General features: G+C 33.9%; 1 protein-coding gene across 1 annotated transcript; it reads left to right on the top strand.

Annotated features, from left to right (window-relative positions):
• The first annotated feature begins 22175 nt into the window (after positions 1–22175).
• LOC114334448 (zinc finger CCHC domain-containing protein 10-like) lies at positions 22176–22565 on the top strand. Its single transcript, XM_028284489.1, has one exon. The coding sequence runs from the start codon at positions 22176–22178 to the stop codon at positions 22563–22565; it is 390 nt and encodes a 129-aa protein (XP_028140290.1).
• Positions 22566–24245: the final 1680 nt, after the last annotated feature.

The raw sequence follows: 24245 nt of genomic DNA, 5'->3' as shown, positions 1-24245 counted from the left end.
GCGCGGAACTTTGATCAGATGTTGTACGTACATTATTCATTGTTAAGACGTAATATGTTTAATATAACATTTTAAAACATAAATTAACAATTTTATGCAAAAAAATTTTTAGTGCAAGTTCCCTATTCAAAAAACTGGGCCAATGACCATTTTTTGCATTTAATTGGTGCAAAGTTTAAAATCCTATAGGATTACTATGCACCAGCAAGTATCCTGCAGCCAAATATTATTAAAATATCGAGTGGTGCAAAGTATGGCTTTTCTAGTGTATACTTTGCACCACTAATAAAACTAGGTTTTTCTCTTAATTATGCAATATACCTAAAAAATAGCTACAATAAAAGCTATATTACGACCTTTTCAATAGATGTATATAATAAAAAGTTCAGATCTTCTTTCGAGTAACTTTATATCCACTCTAAGAAAAAAAATGGTGCAAGGTAACCCCGCTTTACGGTACAGTTTGAGTAATGTAACCTGTTCAAAATCTTAAAATTTTCAGTGTTGTAACGTTACAAACTTCACATATTTGCTATTTTATTTTTAAATAATTATTTTACTTTATTTTCTTTAATATTTCGTTAATAATTATCTTCTGTATTCGTTTTAACTTGTTTTTCCGTTAAAAACCTGTTTGGCGCCCATTCTATAGGCAACTCTCTTTTCATCTAAGTCATACTGAACATACTTTATAATCTTACGTTCTAGAATCTGATCTAAGATCTAATCTTGTGTTCCATAGTCGTTATTTGAAATTTCATGTTCTGTGGTGTGTGTTTCGCTGATATGACAGTGGCACTTCATCGCTCGCTGACACTAAGTGAAAAGGGAAGACTTATTCTTTAAAAAGGGCATGAAATTCGAATAATAGGTTTATTTTATTTCAACACTTATTTTCTTGGGATGAGTTTTTATTCTGTTTGTATTAATTTTTTATAGTCATTTTTTCCTATACCTAACCTTCCATGTCTACGAGCACATGGTCAATTTTAAATACCTATTTCTTTCTAATTTACATAATATGTAATATTATATATTATATGCACGTGTAAATCAAATTTTAACTAGTATCAATCATAATTCCATTTAATTTACCCTTGCCATCTACTAGTTTTTGAATACTATTTGGCAAAGGTACATTTTGGTTATTAACTTCTTGATTGTCACTTATTCGCATTATATCTTCTAGTTTTTGGGATAAAAGATCACCGTCCTCCCTTCGGGAGCTTCAACAATCCTCCATCGCCGACGATACAACAACGAGAGACATGTCATCTAGACTGCAACTATATCATCTAGACTGCAACGACCAACATCTGTAGACCTGGTGGAATACAGCCTCTAGAACCCCAGTGCCAGTTGTAGAAACAGCAGTACCATTCGACATCAAGAAATTACCATCAACCAACACCAAAAGCCATAAGTATAATCCAGAAATTGTTAGTTTTTGGCAAGAATTTGAATATAATTGTTAATGGATTTTTAATAAGTCACATTTTTATTATATCTTTATTGAACAATAAACATGATTGGTTAAAATATTGTTTTGTTTGCTTCCATTCTGAATTTTCATAGTTCATGTTCAAAGTTAGGAAAAGGTGAACACACACCGATTCTGCTACTGGTAATACTGTTCCACCTTTTTTCATATTTCCGCAAGTATCCTATATCCAACATTTTATTAAATACTGCAGGGCATCTCAAGAAAACCCTCTTCTACTTTTAATAGACAACCACGTTTCGCATTTGTCTCCTGAGGCACTAAACATCTGTAAAGATCACAACATAACAGTGTTCACTTTACTGCAACCTTTTCACTTTAATGCAGCCATAAGCTCCAACTACTGGATCGCAGTGTGTATGGACCATTAAAAAAGTATGTCAATAGTGCGTTTGACTCTTGGATGACTAATCATCCTGGTGTAACGATAACCATTTATGACAACCCAGTATAGTTTGTACTGCACAACTGCACCATCATTAAAGACAACTACAAACAATGTTATAGCTGGAATCCAGGTTTCCGGAATTTATACATTTAATAGAGATATTTCTGCGGCCAGTGAATTTATGGTTCCTTAGGTCACAGATAGACAAGATCGTGAACAAGATTTGCAAGATATCGAGCAAAACTCGAGGCAAAACCCAAATCCCGCTAAAATATTGGAGGTTGAAGTAAATCAACCGGAACTTGGTCAAATTACACCCATAGAAGTGACTTTAAGCCGTGTCGACAACCTCTTTCCAGACCAACAAACTAATTCTAACGAGGACACGCAGCAAGCTGGACCAAGTAGAATCAAAGAAAGTCAGACGCCTACCAAAAATGGTCCAAATGTTCTCTTACCTAAAAATTCTCAGTGCCCCCAGCCCCCTAATAAAGAGGCAACATGTAATTTTACAGATCTCGAAAACTTTAAACCGTTTCCAAAAGCCGCAGAAAGAAAAAGGCAACAAGGTAGCAAAAAAAGAAAACCTGAAATTTTGACAGATACTCTTATTAAAGATGCCTTAGAAGAAGGGAAACAGAAAAAAGAAAATAAAACGAAATTAACCTTTCAGTGCTAACGCATGGTCTCATAGACGGAGCTAACCTATTCATACCTATAATTAACGATCTATTCCGATATTCGGGCTAGGTCATTCAATAGCTTCATATTTTACCTAACCGTTGTTAGTATTTAAATATTGTTGAACGTAGATACATAGTTCGTTCGTTACACAAGATTTCGGTCTCAGAGACGGATGTTAGCTTTTGCGGCTGTACTAAAGGTAAGAATTGTAACTTTTAGCGTTGTATTTTTAGTGAATAAAATATCATTTTTTTACTTTTTAGAAATAGAAATGAACTACGAAAAGTCGAAAAACAAAGTACAGTTGTTACTAGTGTAATAAATTTATGTCCTTAGAACACATAAAGGGTATATGTGTGGAATGTTCAGAAAAAGATTGACTTTTTTTAAGTTTAAAATTACTTCGTATTATTAGAATTGCTTAAGTGTGGTTATTATAAGTGGATAATTTCATCTTTAGTTTAAAAATAACTCAGCAAATTTTTTGTTTCTATTAAGATTTTAGAGTTTTTTTCTCCCTTTTTAGAATAGTTGCTTGTTTTTGTTAAGGAATTATTTTTGTCAAAATAATTGTTTATAAATATAATTTTTAAATAAAACTGCATTTATTTTAAATAAAAAAGTATTTAATTAGACCCTTGAAGTAATTAAATTTTGAAAATTTGTAAAATTTACAGTACTAGGGCATGTATAAACATAAGGTCCCAGAGACGGACGTTAGCACTTATGTCAAAATATTTCACGTTAGCACTGAAAGGTTAATTAAAAAACAGGTGTTTGGCAAAAATAAAAAGAACACGAAAAAACAAGCAAAAATTAAAGACGATTCAAGCAGCGATGAGAACACCTTCTGGCTGATTTGCGTTAAACTCTAATCAAATAGTTTGCCTAATGAGAAGTGCACCCAATGCAAATTGTTGGCATTTGAATTTGGAAAAGGCGCAGATGCGGGCTTGTTCTACGTGCGTCACAATTGTGATATGGATGGATCTGATTAGATTATTCGTTTTTTTTTTTAAGAATAATAGACACGGATTTTTGGTAATATACTTTTTTGCAGGTTTGTATATAAAAATAATAACAACATTTTTAATAATTCTTCTAGTTTCTGCCTTGACCAACCAACCTCAAGGTATGTACCAACTATCCCCGAATACGGGGTTGCTTGGTACACTTGCATCCTTAAGGAAAAAATTTAATTCCGGATTTAGGATAAGTCCAAACATTACGTAATTTGCAATTTATATAAATAAGACAATACTAATCAGGAAACTAAACATATTTTCTTACCATCTATCAATAAAAAAAATGCGGCGCCTTAATTTGAAAAGTGTATTAACCGGCCCCGGTCTCCCTTATTTAGACTATAAAATTCTAATTAACAATAGTTAAACTAATTCTATTATTTCCATAAGCCAGATAACAAGAACTTTCTCATGGCACTCATTTGATTCTACTTCAGCTATAAAACAAATTTTCTTTTAAGAAATTTTATGAAACAATAAGTTTCAAAACAAAGTCAAACTTTATTTATCAGAATTAACTATGTAAATCAAATTTTTATTAATTTTTATAATATTATTATCGTTTCCCTTCTTAATTTTTATCCATTATTTATGAAGCAAACTTCTGCCGCAAAATTTAGTATTAGGATGACAGAAATGCCAGGAGATCGTTCCCAAAATAATGGCCCGAGGATAATATGGTAAATAATAACAATTAACCACAATCTACAACTAAACAGATTTTAGGTATATAAGAATATTATTTTATTAACACTAGTTCCTATAATTATTATGAAAATAACGTAAGAAACAGTTTATTAATGCTTTGTTTTATTTATGTTAAAAGAAATTACAATATTAGCTACTAGCACCACCTATCATTCAAGGCTAAAAGTTTTGCAGCAAGGTTATATTTTTCATCGTGCCGCTGTATACTTTTTACAGATAGTGTATTTATTTTCTTTCGTAGGTGACTTGGTATGTCTATGAATAGGATCGTTTACGAGTTGTTGCGTATGCGTATTGGATGTATGGGAGTTGGGATTCCATCAGTTGAGTAAGACGAACTATATTCTATGGTTTTGTGCTTTACCGGCATCATTTCAGTTTCCTTCTTTGCGTGCTTCGAATCTTTTGCATATAATTATTATTACACAGATGGCACAAATTCGTCAAAGCCACGATTGCATCCGTTCACAGTGGGGGGTCGCCCACGTTTTCTCAACTGTCATCAATACGACTAACTTCACGCGTAACTTTGATACGAGAATTATAAAAAAAATATGCATTGAAATCCAGATCCCGTAATTTTTTGAGCGTTATAAAGTGAGTACGAAGACATACATATTTTTTCCTTTTTTTCCTTGCAATTTTTAGAAAGATGGGAATAGGTATAAGAGAGAATCTGTTTCCGAACTAAGAAATCCAAAGATTTTATTATTTTTAAACATTTATTTGTTTGAAAATGGAGTCTTTTGGGTTTCGACATTTTTTTTACATACATATTTCTTTTTTTTTTAATTACAGTTTCAATTTACCGTGCCCACTTTGTACTCACTTTATAACGCTCAAAAAATTACGGGATCTGGATTTCAATTGGCGAGGAACCGCAAAGTGGGCGACGCCTGGTGGCGAATTTGAAAAGCATCAACTCTAGGAAAACATTGACTTTGTCATTAATTTGTGTACATATTTGCGGTCAGTTTATGTTGTAATTAACAATGATTTCAACTTAAAAAAACTATTGCAGTGTTCCTCAGTATTCATTCCTATTGTACTCTACGTAATGACGTAAACTAACCAATGTCAAATCACACATTTTGTTAATTTAACGTTTATATTAAACGTAGTATTTTTAATGTTTAAGCGACTGCAAAATTAAATAAATAAATAAAATTTAGTATATATTCTGTACATATATAATGTACATTGTTATGCAAAATATTCCGACTACCTCATAATTTCCAGAACACAATTATTATAAAATAAATTCACCTACTAGTTTCCAGTTTTTATTTAATAAAAATTGTTATCTGTTGGTGTAAAATAAATTGTAGTGTACCTATTAACTAAATTGAAACCAAAATTAGAAATTCTAAGATAGATTAAAAGTTTTTAAAACGCTGTGTGATTATTGGGGGGCAGATATTTTTATGAAAAAAAGGTAAAAACAAATCAGTATTTAGCATCAAATTTTAATGAATGCATGCAGATGAAACATAATTTTAAGTCGTCTGTAAGTCTTTAACCTATAAGATGTCTTAGTGGCAAAACTTAGTGGTTACTTTGGCAAAACACTCGTGTAAATGATTTTAATTTAACGTTTTAGAACCATGAGTTCAAATGACAAAATGAATTGTTTTTCTAGAGTTATCGTCCATCTTTGAAATTTTGAACGCCCTCTGTCGGAATTTAATTTTGCGAATGCATATTTTTTTATAGTTCTCGTATCAAAGTTACGCGTGAAGTTAGTCGTATTGATGACAGTTGAGAAAACGTGGGCGACCCGTTCACAGTGTTGTCTTACAAAATATTTGTAGTTGTAACAAAACCTATGTTATTATAAATTGCATTATGTAATAAAATATTTGGTAATAAATATTTATAGTTTATTTGTTGTTATTTATATAATTTTTTGATAAATAACGTCTGTCAAATTAATTTGTTAACAACGCCTAAGGAATGCCGGAATATTAAAAGGAAAAAATATAAACTTGGCAATGCAGCGGCACGATGAAAAATATAACCTCGATGCAAAACTTTTAGCATTGAATGATAGGTGGTGCTAGTAGTTAATATTGTAATTTCTTTTAACATAAATAAAATAAAGCATTAATAAACTGTTTCTTACGTTATATTCATAATAATTATAGGCACTATTAGTGTTAATAAGATAATATTCTTATATACCTAAAATCTGTTTAGTAGATTGTGGTTAATTGTTATTATTTACCATATCGTCGGGCCATTATTTTGTGGACGATCTCCTGGCATTTCTGTCATCCTAATACTAATTTTTGCGCACAAAAGTAGCTTCCTCTTTTTCATAATAAATGGAGTTTAAAAATTTAAGGGAAACGATATTATAAAAATTAATAAAAATTTGATTTACACAGTTAATTCTTAAAAAAAAAGTTGGACTTTGTTTTGAAACTTATTGTTTCATAAAATTTCTTAAAAGAAAATTTGTTTTATTTAAGTAGAATCAAATGAGTGCTATGAGAAAGTTCTTGTTATCTGGCTTATGGAAATAATAGAATTAGTTTAACTATTAATTGTTAATTAGAATTTTATAGTCTAAATAGGGGAGACTGGGGCTGGTTAATACACTTTTCAAATTAAGGCGCCCCAATTTTTTTTATTGATAGATGGTAAGAAAATATGTTAGTTTCCTGATTAGTATTGCTTATTTATATAAATTTCAAATTACGTAATGTTTGGACTTATCCTAAATCCGGAATTAAATTTTTTCCTTAAGGATGCAAGTGTACCAAGCATCCCTGTATTCGGGGATAGTTGGTACATACCCTGGGGTTGGTTGGTCAAGGCAGAAACTAGAAGAATTATTAATGTTTTTGTTATTTTCATATACAAACCAGCCTGCAAAAAAGTATATTACCAAAAATCCGTGTCTATTCTTAAAAAAAAACGAATAATCTAATCAGATCCATCCGAATCTCAATTGTGACGCACGTAGAACAAGCCCGCATCTGCGCCTTTTTCAAATGCCCACAATTTGCCTAGGGTTTAACGCAAATCAGCCCGAAGGTGTTCTCATCACTGCTTGAATCATCTTTAATTTTTGCTTGTTTTTTCGTGTTCTTGTTATTTTTTGCCAAACACCTGTTTTTTAATTAATTTCGTTTTATTTTCTTTTTTCTTTTTCTCTTCTTCCAATTCATCTTTAATAAGAGTATCTGTCATGATTTCAGGTTTTCTTTTTTTGCTACCTTGTTGCCTTTTTCTTTCTGCGGCTTTTGGAAACGGTTTAAAGTTTTCGAGATCTGTAAAATTACGTGTTGCCTCCTTATTAGGGGGCTGGGAGCACTGAGAATTTTTAGGTAAGAGAACATTTGGACCATTTTTGGTAGGCGTCTGACTTTATTTAATTCTACTTGGTCCATCTTGCTGCGTGTCCTCGTTAGAATTAGTTTGTTGGTCTGGCAAGAGGTTGTCGACACGGCTTAAAGTCACTTCGATGGGTGTAATTTGACCAAGTTCCGGTTGATTTGCTTCAACCTCCAATACTTTAGCGGGATTTGGGTTTTGCCTAGAGTTTTACTCGATATCTTGCAAATATTGTTCACGATCTGGTCTATTTGTGACATAAGGAGTAAGTTTTAACTATTTAGAATGGGAAATAAGCCACAATATTATTAAAAATGATTTTTATTAATAATAGCTTCAGAACAACAATAAGGAGTAAGGAGCCATAAATTCACTGGCCGCAGAAATATCTCTAATAAATGTATAAATTCCGGAAACCTGGATTCCAGCTATAACATTGTTTGTAGTTGTCGTTAATGGTAGTGCAGTTGTGCAGTACAAACTATACTGGGTTGTTATAAATGGTCAAACACTGTTATGCCGTGATCTTTGTAGATGTTTAGTGCCTCAGGAGACAAATGCGAAACGTGGTTGTCTATTAAAAGTAGAAGAGGGTTTTCTTGGGATGCATTGCAATATTTAATAAAATGTTGGATATAGGATACTCGCGGAGATATGAAAAACAGGTGGCGCAGTATTACCAGTAGCAGAAACAGCAAACGCTAGAGTTACAAGCGTACTGCGTTCTGCTGAAATAACTCTTCTCACTTGTTTAATACCACGTCTAACTACAATACGATCAGGTCTCTGAACTGTTGTAATCTCTGTTTCGTCCATGTTACAGATGTTTGCAGGCCTAAAGCCTAAAGCTAAATCTTCTAAGGACAATTTCTAGATTGCATCTCGGTAGGAGGAAAGAAGGGCAGAACGGGGTAGCTGCCTAAAACGAGATAGGTGTGGCGCACATCATCAACAACTCTACCTTATCGGTAAGAGTCTAAGAGGAGTGCACGGCAAATTGAAGGTTGAATTACAATATACAGTGCTGTTTTTGTGACGGTACGCGCCGGTACGCCGTACCGGCACCTTTTGGGACAAGAAAACAAAAAAAAACAACAAATATTTTGTAACTTTAGATGAGCCATTATGCGATTGACGCGATGTAGAACTTACAACTTTGTATTTAACGCGAGACAGGTGGGATCACGATCGGTAGAATTCTATTTTGCTGACGTCACAAAACGAATTTTACAATGCGAGAATCGACGGTTGCCAGGCAACGTGACGTCAGCAAAATAGAATTCTACTCATCGTGATCCCACCACTGTACTTTCTTCTACCCTCCCCGCAGTCTCCGCCCCGCGGCCGGCAATATTGCTCTATCCAAGGTCGTGTGTTGTTTTGTTTTCCATATATCACTCAGTTCAGTGACCGCGGTCAAAGTGACAGGTACTTGCCACTGTCCTATTTGTGCGCCCTAATCTTCTACCCTCTTCCGCTCATTTAATATGAAAGTGTTGTGTTGCTTCAAAAATGCAGAAGATTACTAATTATTTTAACCAGCCCAAAAAACGAAAACTAGATGAACAATTTCAAAAATGCTTAAGATCGCCAGTGATATTGAACCAAACGCCTTCACTAGTGTCTAGTCCAAAGAAGGTGATAAAGATAAACATTGGCCAGACTGTTGGACTTTTGAACAAAAGAGTGAACATTGTAGGAAAAACGATTGGCTTATTGTACAAAACAAAAAGTTAGGCGTTAGGCTGTGACGTTTGCAGAAAAGTTGGATCTCTGGGTGTAGAAAAAAAATGGTATGAAAATGGTCAAGCAGTGGACTGAATGTGATGTTAGTAGTTCTGGAAAGAGTCGAGCTCAGCAACAAACTTCACTAAGAAAAAAGATATTTGATCACAAAGTTAATGCTGCTCATGAAGCTGCTGTTAAGATTTTTGCAGATTCACAGAAAGAAACGTTAGAAAAGGTTTTTTTTTAAAACAGTGTCAAGAGAAAAAGAAGTAAGGGCGCGAGAGTTTTTCGAACTGCTTATAAGGTAGCAAAGGAAAATCAATCTTTCAACCACTTTGAGGCAGAAATAGATGTTCAAGAGCTAAACGGGTTAGATATGGGCAGAATTTTACATTCACGGAAAGCTTGTGCTAATATAATTATTCACATAAGTTAGAAATGAAGAAACAAGTTGTACAGGAAATTGTAGAAGGGACTGATAAATTTGCGCTTATTATTTATTTAACAACATTAAGAGGAAACAGTAGCGATCAACAGGTAGCAAAAACGCGTTCCAAGATTGCGGCTGTAATTTTGAATATTTTTTCGAGATATTTGGCACACGTATTCGTAATATAATAAAGAATGGCGGTACAGGGCCCAATTTGAAAAATATATTAATATGTGGAAATTACTCTGTAATTAAATAAAATATTAAAAAAACGAACCTGTACCGCCATTAAGAAGAACAAAAAAATACACTTTCTTCAAATAAACTTTTTTATCCGATGCCTAGATTTTGTGTCATTTTGGAACTACTAAAATTTTTTATTTCATTAGTAGCTCCAAAATGACACAAAATCTAGGCATCGGATAAAAAAGTTTATTTGAAGAAAGTGTATTTTTTTGTTCTTCTTAATGGCGGTACAGGCTCGTTTTTTTAATATTATATTTAATTATAGAGTAATTTCCACATATTAATATATTTTTCAAATTGGGCTCTGTACCGCCATTCTTTATTATATTACGAATACGTGTGCCAAATATCTCGAAAAAATATTCAAAATTACAGCCGAAATCTTGGAACGCGTTTTCGCTACCTGTTGATCGCTACTGTTTCACCTTAAGTAAAAAATAAACATTTATTTTGTACCTTAGAGTGTGCCTAAAAAAGTTAAATATGGAGTATTTACTTGTGAAGTACTGTGAACTTGTTTTTAGACCTTGTGGAACTGGAAAATGTGACATCTCGTGGAATTTTTAATGCTGTTATGAAATGCCCTGAAGGGCACAAAATAGATGAAAACGTTTTAAAAAGTAGACTTGTTGCTTTGGCATGTGATAAAGCAGCAGTGATGCTTGAAGGGAAGTCTGGGGTTGGTGTACTGTTGAAAGAGAAGTTTCCACCTATTGCTATTTGGCATTGCTGTAATCATAGACTTGAGTTGTGTGTGAGTGACGTGGTAAAGAAAATGGCAAGTATAAACCGGATCAAGGGATATATAGACAAACTATACGTACTGTATCACGCCTCACCCAAGAACAGTCGGGAGCTGCACGTATGTGCTGATGAGCTTGGTGTACAACTATTAAAAATCGGTAGAGTGTTAAACACGCGGTGGGTCGCATCAAGTTTTCGCACAGTTTCGGCCGTTTGGGAAAATTATGAGGTCTTAGCCAACCATTTTGCAGCAGCCAAAGTAGACCAGACGCGTGATCCTTTGGAAAGATCCAAATACGAAGGCCTACACAGAAAGTTGACATCAACGTGTTTCATTTTGGATTATGGACTGATGTGCGACACACTGCAAGAACTATCTGATGTTAGTGAGGAGTTACAACATCGAGACCTTGACCTATTTCGAGCTAACAAGAAACTTCAGATTTTAATGAACACGTTTGTTTCTCGAAAAGGCAGTCCTGGAATGTTTTATGTGCAAGCTGAGACAGTTGTAAACAACAGTAGTTTCGATACAGTTCGGGAATCGAACTGTATGTGAAATCTAAAGAAGACCTAATCAATGCTGTTGTGTTTTATGACCACCTTGCTCAATCAATCGAAAAGAGAAAAGAGGATGGTCAGTGGAGGCGATGCAGTGTTGGCCAATTGTGCCCGCATAGTTGACAAAAGCGCTTGGCCCAAAAACATTAAAGACAATACTTTTGGGGAAAGAGACATTGAAGCGCTCGCAGTTCGTCTACAAGTGAACAAAGAAAAGAGAATATGTTTTTGACAATTATAGAAATTTGGGGGAAAATTGTGAGAACAATAGCTACCCAGAAAATTTGCTACGTTTGACAACAGCTTTAAAGACAATACCAATATCTTCCAGTGAGTGTGAAAGGGGATTTTGCCAAATGAACCTGATAATAATTACTGATGGCAGAGCTTCCCTACTCACGAAAACTGTTTCTTCATTAATGTTTGTGAAGTTAAACGGCCCACCTCTTACTCGATTTTAACCCTCGAAGTACGTGAATTCGTGGCTGCTTCGGGGACGGCACTCAGCATTTGACACAAACAGTAAGGAAAGAGGCAGAGAAGCGACTTACGACAAAAACCTCTCCAAACTTTGGACAGTTCTATAAACTGTAAGTTATCAAATTTATTGCTGTTTTTCTTGTAAAATGTAGCTATGATCTAAAAACTTACACTGATTAATTTGATACTGAATACTAACTAATTTGTTACTTTTGAACTGTTATTTGGAAAATTATGCAATAAAACATGTAAACTAAGATTTTGTGCGTTTTTTATAATATGCCCTTGAAATGTGTACAAGACTAAATTTCTACAGTAGGCCAGTTAATTAGCCAATACAGTTTTTTTGCAGTAAAAGCAGACATACCTGTTAAGAAACCACAAGTTTAATAGGAGTAAAAAATTTCAAGTTTTCTGAGAAAAATAATCTTTGTACTGTTATTTTATCAATGATGTAGCCAAGTAGAGATGGTCTTAGATTTTTTATAGTATTCAGGTCAAATTATACACAAATTCTTAAATTTTTTCTTGCTCCCAAATAGCTAACGCCCTTTTTGAGGCTAAATTTACAAAGTTTTCCAGGGGCCTGACCCCCTTCTGAATACCCCCAGACTCCTGGATCATTGCGTACCGGAACCTATATTGTTACAAAAACAGCACTGACAATATATATATATATATATATATATATATATATATATATATATATATATATATATATTTTGTAATTCTCACTTTGTAATTCTCACTTTGTAATTCTCACTTATGTCTTTGTACTCACTTTATAATGTTAAAAAATTACGGGATCTCGATTTCAATGCATATTTTTTTATAATTCTCGTATGAAAGTTGCGCGTGAAGTTATTCGTGTTGATGACAGTTGACCGTTTGGGGTCGATCCAAACGAGATGCCCCCTTTTTACTTTATCGTACTACATACGAAGTATGAGTATAATAGATAAAGTTACTTATAGGATCGTGCAAAAAAAATTTTTCAGATTTCACTTTTTTCGACGTTTTGAATCCCCCTGAGTCTAAAAAGCAAATAAAAAACATGTCGGAAGTATGTACATACGTACGTATGTCGCCACCGCCCAGCAAAAACTACTGGACCTATTTCTATGAAATTCGGTATGAGTAAGTTTAAGAGAATTTTGTCGAGAAACTAAGCTTTTGAAAAAAATCTCTCAAAGGGGGCCGAAATAGGGGGTTATTTGGGGCCCATTTTTGCAAATTTTGACCGAAACGAATGAAATTTATTTTAAAGTTAGCTCATCGATATATAAATAGAAATACGGAATTTGACATTTCCAAATCCAAAATGGCAGACAGCATGGCTGACCACCCACCCGACACATTTCCCTACCAATCTAAAAACTTGTTTAAGATCAATTTAATTTGAAAAAATATTTATATAGCCTAAAGATGGGGATACAACAAGAATATTATCGTTTCTCAGAAAAAGTTATGGGTTGCCTATATTTAAGGGGTCAAAATTTGACATAATTTTGAACTAGATTTTCTCAAAAATGGCTCCAAGGAATTTGTTTATTTTTTGATATATTTTTGATATCCTATCGTTAAATTGAATAACATTAGTCAGATTTCTTAGCTCCTCATAGGAGGGGAGTTATGAATTTTTTATAAAAAAATATTCGAGTGCCCGTAACTTCCTCTGTAATAGAAACAAAATTTGAAATTTGGCAGACGTATATAGTACTTTATTATCTATTATCGCAATAAATTTTACCTACAATTTGGCTTCCGGTTGAATCGGAAATGAAAAAAAAAATCTTAATCTTTTAGATACGCCCTGTATATTTTTACACATTTTGAAAGAATGCAAAATTATCTTTCCAATGACATAAAACTCGTTGCTGTAACTCAAAAACTCGAAAAGTTACAGAAAATAGAAATTTTGCTAGAATCTTATGTGTGTCCTCTCTCGCACGATCATAGCAGAGCATTATTATAGGGCAGTCAATGAGAGTATTTGGCTCCGAATTCCATCCTACTACATCGATGTACTTGATATTTTCACATTAAGTAGGGAATAGCTCAAGAAACAAAATCTACCCTATATACTATGGAGCTTTTATCTTGGGGCAATTCCCACCCCTTCAAGGGGGTAGAAAATTTGTTGAAGCATGGAAGTGGCTAGAGAACCTATTTTTAAGTAAAAATTGATCTACACTTTTTTTTGAGAACTCACTACTTTTTTAGTTTGACGGTGACACGTTTTCGGACGGTTTTTTGTGAATATCTTAAAAACTATGCATCAAACTAAAAACACTATATAATTTTCTTTTTAGATTATAAATAACAAAGAGATTCGTTCCTTCGTAAATTTTCTATTTACATATAATACAAAAAGAGATATGGTAGGTAAAAAGAGTTTGTTTTTTGGTGCATGCTCAAAGTGCTCATGCTTTTGTAGTGTTTGAAAAGGCCTTTAAAACGAGCACCGTTAAATGTCGGTTACATTCAAACTAAGCGAGATATGGTGCAAAAAAGTATATGACTAATGTACTTTAAGGAAAAATGAGAAGTACATACATTTTACCCCTCATCCACCAGAATTTAAATGCATTGTTTTTCTTTTGCAATACCTCTTAATGTAGTGTTATTTCTACTTTCAAAAAGTTGGACGGGTTTAAAATGAAAGGTTTTTGAAAAAAATAAGAACAAATTATAGAGCGCATTTTTAAATTTTCTTAAAATTCTTCCTTTTGCTCCATGCAATTCGAAAATAAAATATCCACGAGAAGTGGTGGGAACCGCCCCCATGATAAAAGCGCCGTAGTATATAGTATATAGGATAGACTTTGAATTAGGAGATTGGCTACTCCCAAAATTTCATTAAAATCCATGCAGTAAAATGCAAATATTGTAAACTATTAATTTCTTAGAAATATGAACTAATTTGAAATGCAAGTATGACTAATATTCTATTGATTTATGCAATAATCTATAGTGTGTCCCCGAAATATGGCATCGAACATTTTCTCAAATGCAGGAATTAATGATGCGTAGAACCATAAAATATTTTCAGGTATACAAGGTGTTTCTAAAATATCACAATAACGAGTAACTTTGTTATTTTTATAGAATGCCAGTATCTAATAGTACGATAACGATAATAGATCGGTACGATAAAGTTCTCGGGCGGCCCTTCCGTCCAGCGTTTTTTAATATCACCTGCTCCATCTATACGGCGTTAACCTTCCGTCGGGTGTAGTGACTTTATGACTTGTTCGGACGTAGTGTATCTGAGAGAATCAGTATAAAATGCTGCTGGATTTTTTTACTTTGATGTGAAATATTGATAACTAATTATTTAAATAGTAGCAGTAATTATAAATAAAAAAATTTTGGGCCAATCTTTTTTAAATGCAATCATTTTTTTGTAATCCTGAGAAAACTAATAAGCATTTTTGAAAAATTTTAACGCAGAATGAAAGACTACATTATTACCGAGGGCTGAAAGTCCCTGAAAATTTCTATAATGTTTATTTTCAAAAGTTACAGGGGTGAAAAAAAAAAGAGAAAATTTAGTGTGATTAAATATCTCATTTAAAAGAACTTTTTTGTTTATTCTAAGGGACTTGCGGCCCTCAGTAATAATGTAATATTTCATTCTGCGTTGAAATTTTTCAAAAATACATATTTATTTGTTTTCTCAGGATTAAAAAAAAATGAAGGTATTTAAAAAGTATTGCTCCGAAATTTTGGCCTACGCCAAAATATTTTTGAAGTTATATTTCTTTAGCCGCGATTGAGAGTAAAATTTCATAATTCTGCGCGCATGCGCACACAGACAGTATGTAATTAGTTGAAATGAATTGTTCAGAATTAAAAAACGGGTCCGAACTCTGGAGAGGAAACAGATAAGAGGTAGAGCATTGGACTAGAGATCGAGAGGTCGCGGGTTCAAATCCCGGACGATTCACGTTTTTTTTTTTAATTTTTGCTAGTTTTAATAAAAAAATTTTGAAAGTAGTAGTCAAGAAAGTTAGTTTAATATTTAAATAAAATGCAAATATAAACAGTTAAGTATATTTATTCCGTTGAAATTATATAATAGAAGTATAACTTCTTACGTGCGTACAAAGTACACACACATTGTTTTTATTCCATAACACGAAATTAGCACGTATGATTCATTCAAAATAGGTAAAAAGCAAAAAACTAATATTACAAGCTAATTCCTGTTGTTGGTTAGGTTGAATAGGATTAATCAAACAAGTCGCACACATAAAATTTGCGTGTTGCAGACAAAGTGATTTTTGACATTTTTTACACTCATGTGTAGATAATCGTCTGATAGCAGTTTCTGTGGTGAAGAGGACACATCTCTTACGCTGTGGTGGTTCATCAGCTTCTTGTTGGGTTTCTGCAGGCGCATTAGGTCTGAATCTCTTTAGCCTTTCCTGTAGATCAAATTGATCTTAACTATCAATTTGGACTCTTCTAGACAAATGTTCTAATACAAATATAGCCAAATATACTTTATTTTTAAATTTAGATTTAAACACGCATAATACTTAATAACGATATTAGAATACTCACAATTTATATAAAACAATATTTGCAATTGCTAGAATATTACGTAATCGGGCGTAGTGTATATAAGGGATCAAAATGTCTGCCACCTGCTGATATGACCAATTGACACAAACTGTCTTTGACGTATCAATTATATAGAGTAGAATTTCCTCGTTATAAGCGGATCTCGTTTTATCAAACAACAATAATATTGTGCATACTACCACTTCTTCTTCTTCTTTAAGTACCGTGCCCAAATTTTTAGGCGTGGGTAGCTTCCATAACAATTTGCCGATATCTTTCTCGATCTTGTGCGGCATGTAACAATTGATCTGCTGATAAGCCAGTCCATTGACGAAGGTTTCGGAGCGATGAATATTTCTTTCGACCAATTTGTCTTTTTCCGTCGATCTTTCCATTGAGTATTAACTGCAGCATCCTATATCTGCTACCTCTCATTATATGCCCCAGATATTCAAGTTTTCTCTTTTTTATCATCTTTATTAAGTCACCTTCGCCTTGACCTACTCTGTTTAAGACTTCTCTGTTTGAAAAGCGTTGAACCCAAGATATTCTGAGCATTCTACGATACAACCACATCTCAAAGGCTTCTAATTTGTTCATCATGTTAACCTTTATGATACAGGTTTCACATCCATATAGTAATACAGGATACACATAACATTTTAGGAACTTGATTCTTAGTTGTAAGTTCAGTGAGAGTTGCTCAGAATAGATCTAAGTTTCATAAATGCTCCTCTTGCCATTTCTATACGAGTTTTAATTCCTTCATCCGGATTTAGTGTATCGTTTATCCAACATCCTAGGTATTTAAAATGGTTAACTTTTGTTATTGATTCATCACTGACAATTAGTTGCATAGGGCCGACGTCTTGTTTACAGTAACTTTGTCTTTGTTGCATTTATGTTAAGTCCGTTATTGGAGTATTCTCTAGTGACTCGATCTACAAGGAATTGAAGATCTTCGATATTTTCAGCCATGATCGCGGTGTCGTCTGCATATCTGATGTTGTTAATAGTTTCTCCCCCGAATCGAACTCCACATTGTCCTTCCAAGGCTTCATTAAAAATTATTTCTGAGTATACGTTAAACAAAGTTGGGGATAACACACAACCCTGTCTGACACCTCTTTGAATGCAAATTTTGTCTGTTTCTTTGCCGTCTACCAGAATAGAAGCTTCTTTATTCCAATATAGATGTTGTAGAAGTCTCAGATCTTTATCATCTATTCCAATCATTTCTAGATATTCAAACAACCTATCATGTTAAACTCTATCAAACGCCTTCTCAAAATCTATAAAGCAGACGTAAATTGGTTTCTGTACTTCCCATGATCGTTGAAGTAATGTTAACTTTGAGAACAATACTACCACTACTAAAATGTTTTGATGCCTCTTGCGTAGTTTATTAGGTGTCGATGGTCGACCTCAACAATGAAACTTGGCCATCGTAAATCGTAAATTTCCTATAATATTCAATATCGGTGATAGATCAACAGGAAGGAAGAACAAAGTAAGTTATCAATCGAAGTAGCACAGAAAACGACAATAAATACCGTTCCCATTCCACCAGATTGACAACAGGTGGAATACTTTCTTTGGTTACACCTCCTGAGATTTTCAAAATTTATAAATCATACAGAATGCCGAGGAAATTAAGATGAGAGAATTTTAAATAATTCACAACTCATCTGCTCAGCGTGGTAAAAGCTCCAACAAAAAAAGTTTCCTTAATACTCCTGCAAAAGAGTAAATGAATTAAAAATGTATAAACATTTTCAATTTCTTTGCAACACGAAAATGCAGCAGCTGCATAATACTCTGGTTTTTTGCAAGGAAATTGAAAATGTTTATGCATTTTTAATTCATTTACTCTTTTGTAGGAGTATTAAGGAATCTTTCTTGTTGGAACTTTTACCACGCTGAGCAGATGAGATGAATTATTTAAAATTCTCTCATCTTAATTTCCTCGGCATCCTGTTTGATTTATAAATTTTGAAAATCTGAGGAGGTGTAACCAAAAAAAGTATTCCACCTGTTGTGAATCTGGTGGTATGCGAATGATATTATATTGTCGTTTTCTGTGCTACTTCGATTGATAACTTACTTTGTTTTTCAATAGATGGCTCTAGTTCATCCGTGACATTTCTTTCTTTGCAATTTGGAAGGGCCCAAAGTATGATACCTGGAGAAATCGCAGAGAAGAGGATATGGGACTACTGATGAGGGGGAAAAGACCTCCGAAACCGGTATGGACTCTTCCTGCACTCTCCGATTTAACCAGAGTATTATGCAGCTGCTGCATTTTCGTGTTGCAAAGAAATTGGAAATGTTTATACACATTTTTAGGAAGGAAGAAGTTTATTACAGGCGGTGGAGTTTATTACAGCACTTACCTCGATAAGCACACTGATTTTGGGCATTCCTGTATACAGGCAGTTGGGGTATTTATTTATAGCCATCACCACGCCAAAAACAGGTAAAGAAACATTCTTCGATTTCATTTTCCTCGTTATAACCAAATATGCTTCGTTATAGAGGTGTTACAGTTCAATAGGAATTTCAAGGGACATCTAGTGTACCTTGTTATAAGCGAAGCCTCGTAATACTCGTGTTCGTTATAGAGAGAGTCTACTGTAGTATAAAAACCGGAGGCTATCCAGAGATGGAACATTGTAACTATAAAGGTTGCGCCCATAGCACAAAAGAAATACTGTTTTTTATTAGCTTGTTTGTCATCTTTATGTCTAATTCATTTTCATTCAGATGTTCTACTTCTTTTAGTTCTGAACTTACGAAATTATATTAAGCTACTCTATCTTCTACAAATTTCCATTTATTATAATGAATTTCTGTTATAATTGCTTAGTTCTATCTTACTATAAAGGTGGCTTTTGATACATTATGACATAATGTCATATGCCGTCAATTCTTCTACGCATTTTCCTGAATACCAAGTTACTTCGAGTGTATTAGCTATGTTTGATTAACGTATGTCAAAAATTGAAGAAAATATAAAGATGTCGTTTGTTGCCCATGATGATCTTGATCGGTATGCCATCGCCATCACCTATCACATACTGTTTGAAGGTACATCGCACACCCGCATTAAAAGTGTAGCAACTCCAAAATGTGAGTATCTGAGTTAATAATAGGTTTGTTCCAACATAAACTTTTGGACGGTCCAGAAACCGTCACGAAACTGTTTGTACCGTTTGTTGTGCGCATGTTCGTAATTGTATCGCCCAGTTATCCCATGACGGTAATTTGGAAACCGATGTTGGAACGGTTACCTGATTGATAATTGATTTATTGATCAATATGTATATTATTGTTGGTATATGCAATGATAAAAGCTAAAGACGTATGGCGTAGATATATTAATATTATGTGACACATGACAAAAGATCAAAACAAATGACAATCAATGAAAAACCCTATTTCCCGATTACTGAAATGATCATCACGAAACCGCCACTAAAAGATCACAATTCTTGTTGGAACAGTGGGAAGGACGATCCGATGACGATCATATTTTTGTTGGAACGGATTTTGTTTACTGCGCAGGAGCGTTACCGTTTCGTGACGGTTCTCGGTCGTGTTGGAACAAACCTATTATATTTGAATTCCTCGAATAATTACCTATTGGCCAATAAAACTGTAGTACTTGTATTCCCCCTAGTGTCGCACAGGTGGCGTTATACGTCGGTTTTGCTGTTTTGCTGAATTATCACATCTTCGCCTGCACAAGAAAACCGCGCCATTTTCAGCACAGCACACCCCCCAGCAATGCAAGTTCCGTGTTCACGAGTGAAACGACGATTGTCGCATCAGCCAGTGGTCGTGAGCGTAACTATATGCCATATGGCGGTAAATTCAAAAGACCCGTAAAATTAACTGGGATTGAGAACTCGTTTTAATGTAAAGGATAATCAATATAACCTTAAAATAACAAAAGAAAACAAAATCCTTATCCTATACGATAATATTTATATCGTTGATTGATAAAAATATACCTGTATGTATTTATCAATCAACGTTTATAATTCGTATACTATTTGGATTTTCTTGTGTTATTTTGAGGTTACAGTTATTTTCCATTACATTAAAATGCCAAAGTGGTTAAAAAATTAAAGAATAAAACATAGAATACAATCTTTATTTATAAAAATGTTTATATGTATGTTTATAAAATATGTTTGTTATCAATTATCAATGTAAAAACTTAAAACACAACTACCTTATTACACATAATATATATTTACACAATTATTTATTCATGAGTTTAAACCACACCAAAATTGTATACATTTGGAATAAAACACAACTGCTGTAATTCACTTTACACTTTTTGTTGTTGGATGCACTATTCAAACGCTATTTATTAAAAAATAAAACAAATAAATATGGCGTCGTATTTTTCTCAAGGAAATGAAAACACAACGAAACGAAAGTGACAGTGGTGACCAGTGATGTGGGAGGGAGGGGATGCGGCATACGATGAAGTAGATGGGCTCGGCTTCACTCGCGAAAATGGTCCATCCAATATGGCGGAACAACTCTTTGTTAGTATATTCTGCTCTATATAAAATATATAATTATAAAATTATATTACATTTTATAAATATATAAATAATTAATAGTTTTAATAACTAATTAATACCATATTTCGTATGTAACGTATAAAAACCTGCCCGTCGCCATATTGGATGTAGCACAAAAGTGTCAAATCAAGTGGTCCCATTTAGTAAATACAAAATCATCCCTTATGTCGTATCCCCTCTCTCCCATATCACTGGTGGTAACAGAACGAGCGAACGAACAACGTGCAGAAATCTGCAGAAATGAGACTAGTATCGCCATCCCGTGCCAGGGAGCGAACTAGCAAACGTGCGTTGACCTTGAATATCCCTGTTACAGGGTGCGTTCGGACGACCACAGCGGCTGGACAGCTGAGCCAGCAGTAGCTGTCAGACGTCACCGCTGGAAGCCAGCCGCTGAGAGATTTACTAAGCTTTCCCTATCACGGCTGGATGCAACCACTCAGCCGATTTCTGCTGGCAGCCAGCCGCTATGGTCGTCCGAACGCACCCATTGCTATGTGGGGTTCTGCTGTGATTTTCAGTTGCTCTCTGACTTTCGTTCAGGCCGTACGGTTTCACAGAGTGTGGCATTTTGAGTTGCAACGGTTTTGGTGAGTAAACTTGATAAAACTACAAGAATTATTTATATTTAATACAATTTAGCTGGTGTACTTAGAAATTTTTACAGTGGCATTTTGAATTGTAGCAGTATTGATGATTAAATTTTAATTTGTTTAAAGTTTATTTTGTTTTGCTACAGTTTTAATGATATTTTTTTTAAATTCCGGGTTAAATCGGTTTTGATGGTGAATTCATTTTGTAACATTAATTTAGTTAGTTCCTGACATTTCTGGTAATTTTGAATATTTTATGTTAACTATAAGAGATTTAGTTTTATTTTAGAGGTTTTGGAATATTTAGTTGGCATATCAAATGAATAAAATTATATTTTTGAGTTGATTCACTTTTGACGGTTTAGTTTATTGATCGTTATTGTTTCAGTATAATGCCGAGCTGTGGCTGCTTATTTGTTGACATGGTTTTACAAAAGCACGAAAATAAGAATATTGATAAAGATTCTTCCAACATTTCATCAGTTCAAAGCATTCCTTTGCATGATGCCACTAATTCTCTAGAACTAAATTAAATAGAATCTAGTCAATATAGTCGTCAACATGATAAGTCTTGTTTTATGCCTGGAAATGAAAATTTACTACCCGAGGATAGCATATCTTTTAATGAAACTCCAACAATTGCTAACGAAAACACCTCTAATGATTTATGCCTACCAAGTACTTCTAATATTGTTAATATGGGGCAGAGAAAAAATTATTACATATCTCCCATTCGAAGTAACGAAAGCGATATAGATGATTCCGATGCTGATCCAAATTTTGATGTCTCTCCAAACAAATTATTCTCAAACAGATTATTTCCTACAGCTAATTCTTCATCTAGCAGCAGCAGCAGCAGTTCGTCGACTAGTTCTGACAGCTCCGACAGTGCATCTGAGTCGTCTACAGTTTCGAATATTGAAGATAATGGAGAAAGAAAAGGAAAAAAAAAGAGTTTGAAGACCTGAGGAATGGAAGACCAATGTGGCAAAACAGTTACGAAACTCAGGTAAGGCATACGTTTCTATGTCTAAGTCAAAAAAGGAAAAATATCAGGAAGAACAGTTCGTGAAGGGTGCGGTGAAAAATATCGTTTGAAATGTAATAATAATATTAATATTGAAGATAAGCAACGCATTTTTAATAATTATTGGGAAATGGCTGATCTTCAACGTAATAGAGATTACATCTTACGACACATAGATGAAATCAAACCGAAGTACAGATATTGTAGCACCCAAAATTTAAGAGCACTAAATAAGGCATATTTTTTTGAAGTGAACGGTACTCGTATACGGGTTTGCAAAAAAATTTTTAAAGCTACACTTGATTTAAACGACAGGCCAATTGATACTGCGCTTTCTAAGAAAACTAGTTCTGGAATTGTACAAGAGGAACTTAGAGGCAAACATACCAATCACCCCTCCATTGACTGTACCAATCACCCCTCCATTGACTGTGATATTATTACAAATAGTGTTATAAAATTTATAAATGATATTCCGAGAATTGAGTCACATTATCTAAGAGCCCAGACATCGCGTGAATTCATACAGTCCGATAAATCATTAGCGGATTTGTATAGGGACTATAAATTTACTCGTGAAAAAGATAACTTACCCTTTCCTTCCCAAACAACTTTTAATCGTATCTTTCACACAGAATTTAACATATCTTTTTATTGTTTTATGAATTTACTTAATAACATCTTTAGTGTTTCTAGCTCTAATCAATTTGTGATAAGAGAAATACGCTTATTAAAACCTCTCCAATTAACTTCTTTCCACAACACCCATGAGGTAAAATTATCGGTGCGTCTTTTTGGATATGTAGTATCCCCAATAGGCCTAATCCACAATGTAATATTCAATCAGAGTCATGAATCTAAAAGATAGTTTATTACTATAAGAGTAATAAGTTTTTAACAACACTGGTAAATGCGACTAGTTTAATTAATTTTAACAGCACATATGTATCTCATCTATCTAGCTATAAAAAGCTCGAAGCAGTATGGATGATAAAGACAAAATTTACAAAACAGTCATCAGACCAATAATTACATACGCGGGAAAAACACGACCTGATACAGACAGGACAAAAAGAATGCTAGAAACAGCAGAAAAACCCTTCGAAAAATTGATGGTAAGACAGTATGAGTTAGAGCTAAAAGAGCTAGAGAGGGTTAGTGCAGATATACGTCGGAGATGCAAGGTGGATAACAATAACAAATAGGTAAAAAACAGGTAAACTGGAACGACCACATAAGCCGAATGACAACAAATAGAGTAAGTAGTAAGGACGGCGAGAGACGGTTCACTAATAGGAAGACGATCAGTGTGAAGACCACGAGAATAATGGAATGACAACTTACTGGAGGCATATTGAAAAACAGACAAAGAAGAAGGAGAATAAGATATGTACCTCATAATTTTGCAAATCATCTTACTTCATTGATTCTGCAGAACTGTCTGTTGAACTGTCTGAATCATTTGATCCTCACAGGCTCAATAACATTATCCACCATACCGTCCAACCTCCACATATCGTCTTCTACTTTAATAACATGGCTTATCGCATTCTTCCAATCAGTTGAATTCATGCTGTCCAAACTGGCTTGCAAGAGGCGCTGGACATCACTAATTTTAAAT

This window comes from Diabrotica virgifera, chromosome 10, assembly GCF_917563875.1.
Source record: "Diabrotica virgifera virgifera chromosome 10, PGI_DIABVI_V3a".
Lineage (NCBI taxonomy): Eukaryota > Metazoa > Arthropoda > Insecta > Coleoptera > Chrysomelidae > Diabrotica > Diabrotica virgifera.
The sequence above is the reverse complement of the archived record's forward strand: the minus strand, read 5'-3'. Positions and strand labels throughout refer to the sequence as shown.

Coding starts and splice junctions, on each gene's coding strand:
- LOC114334448 (XM_028284489.1), top strand. CDS start 22,176: ATGCCTGGAAATGAAAATTTACTACCCGAGGATAGCATATCTTTTAAT.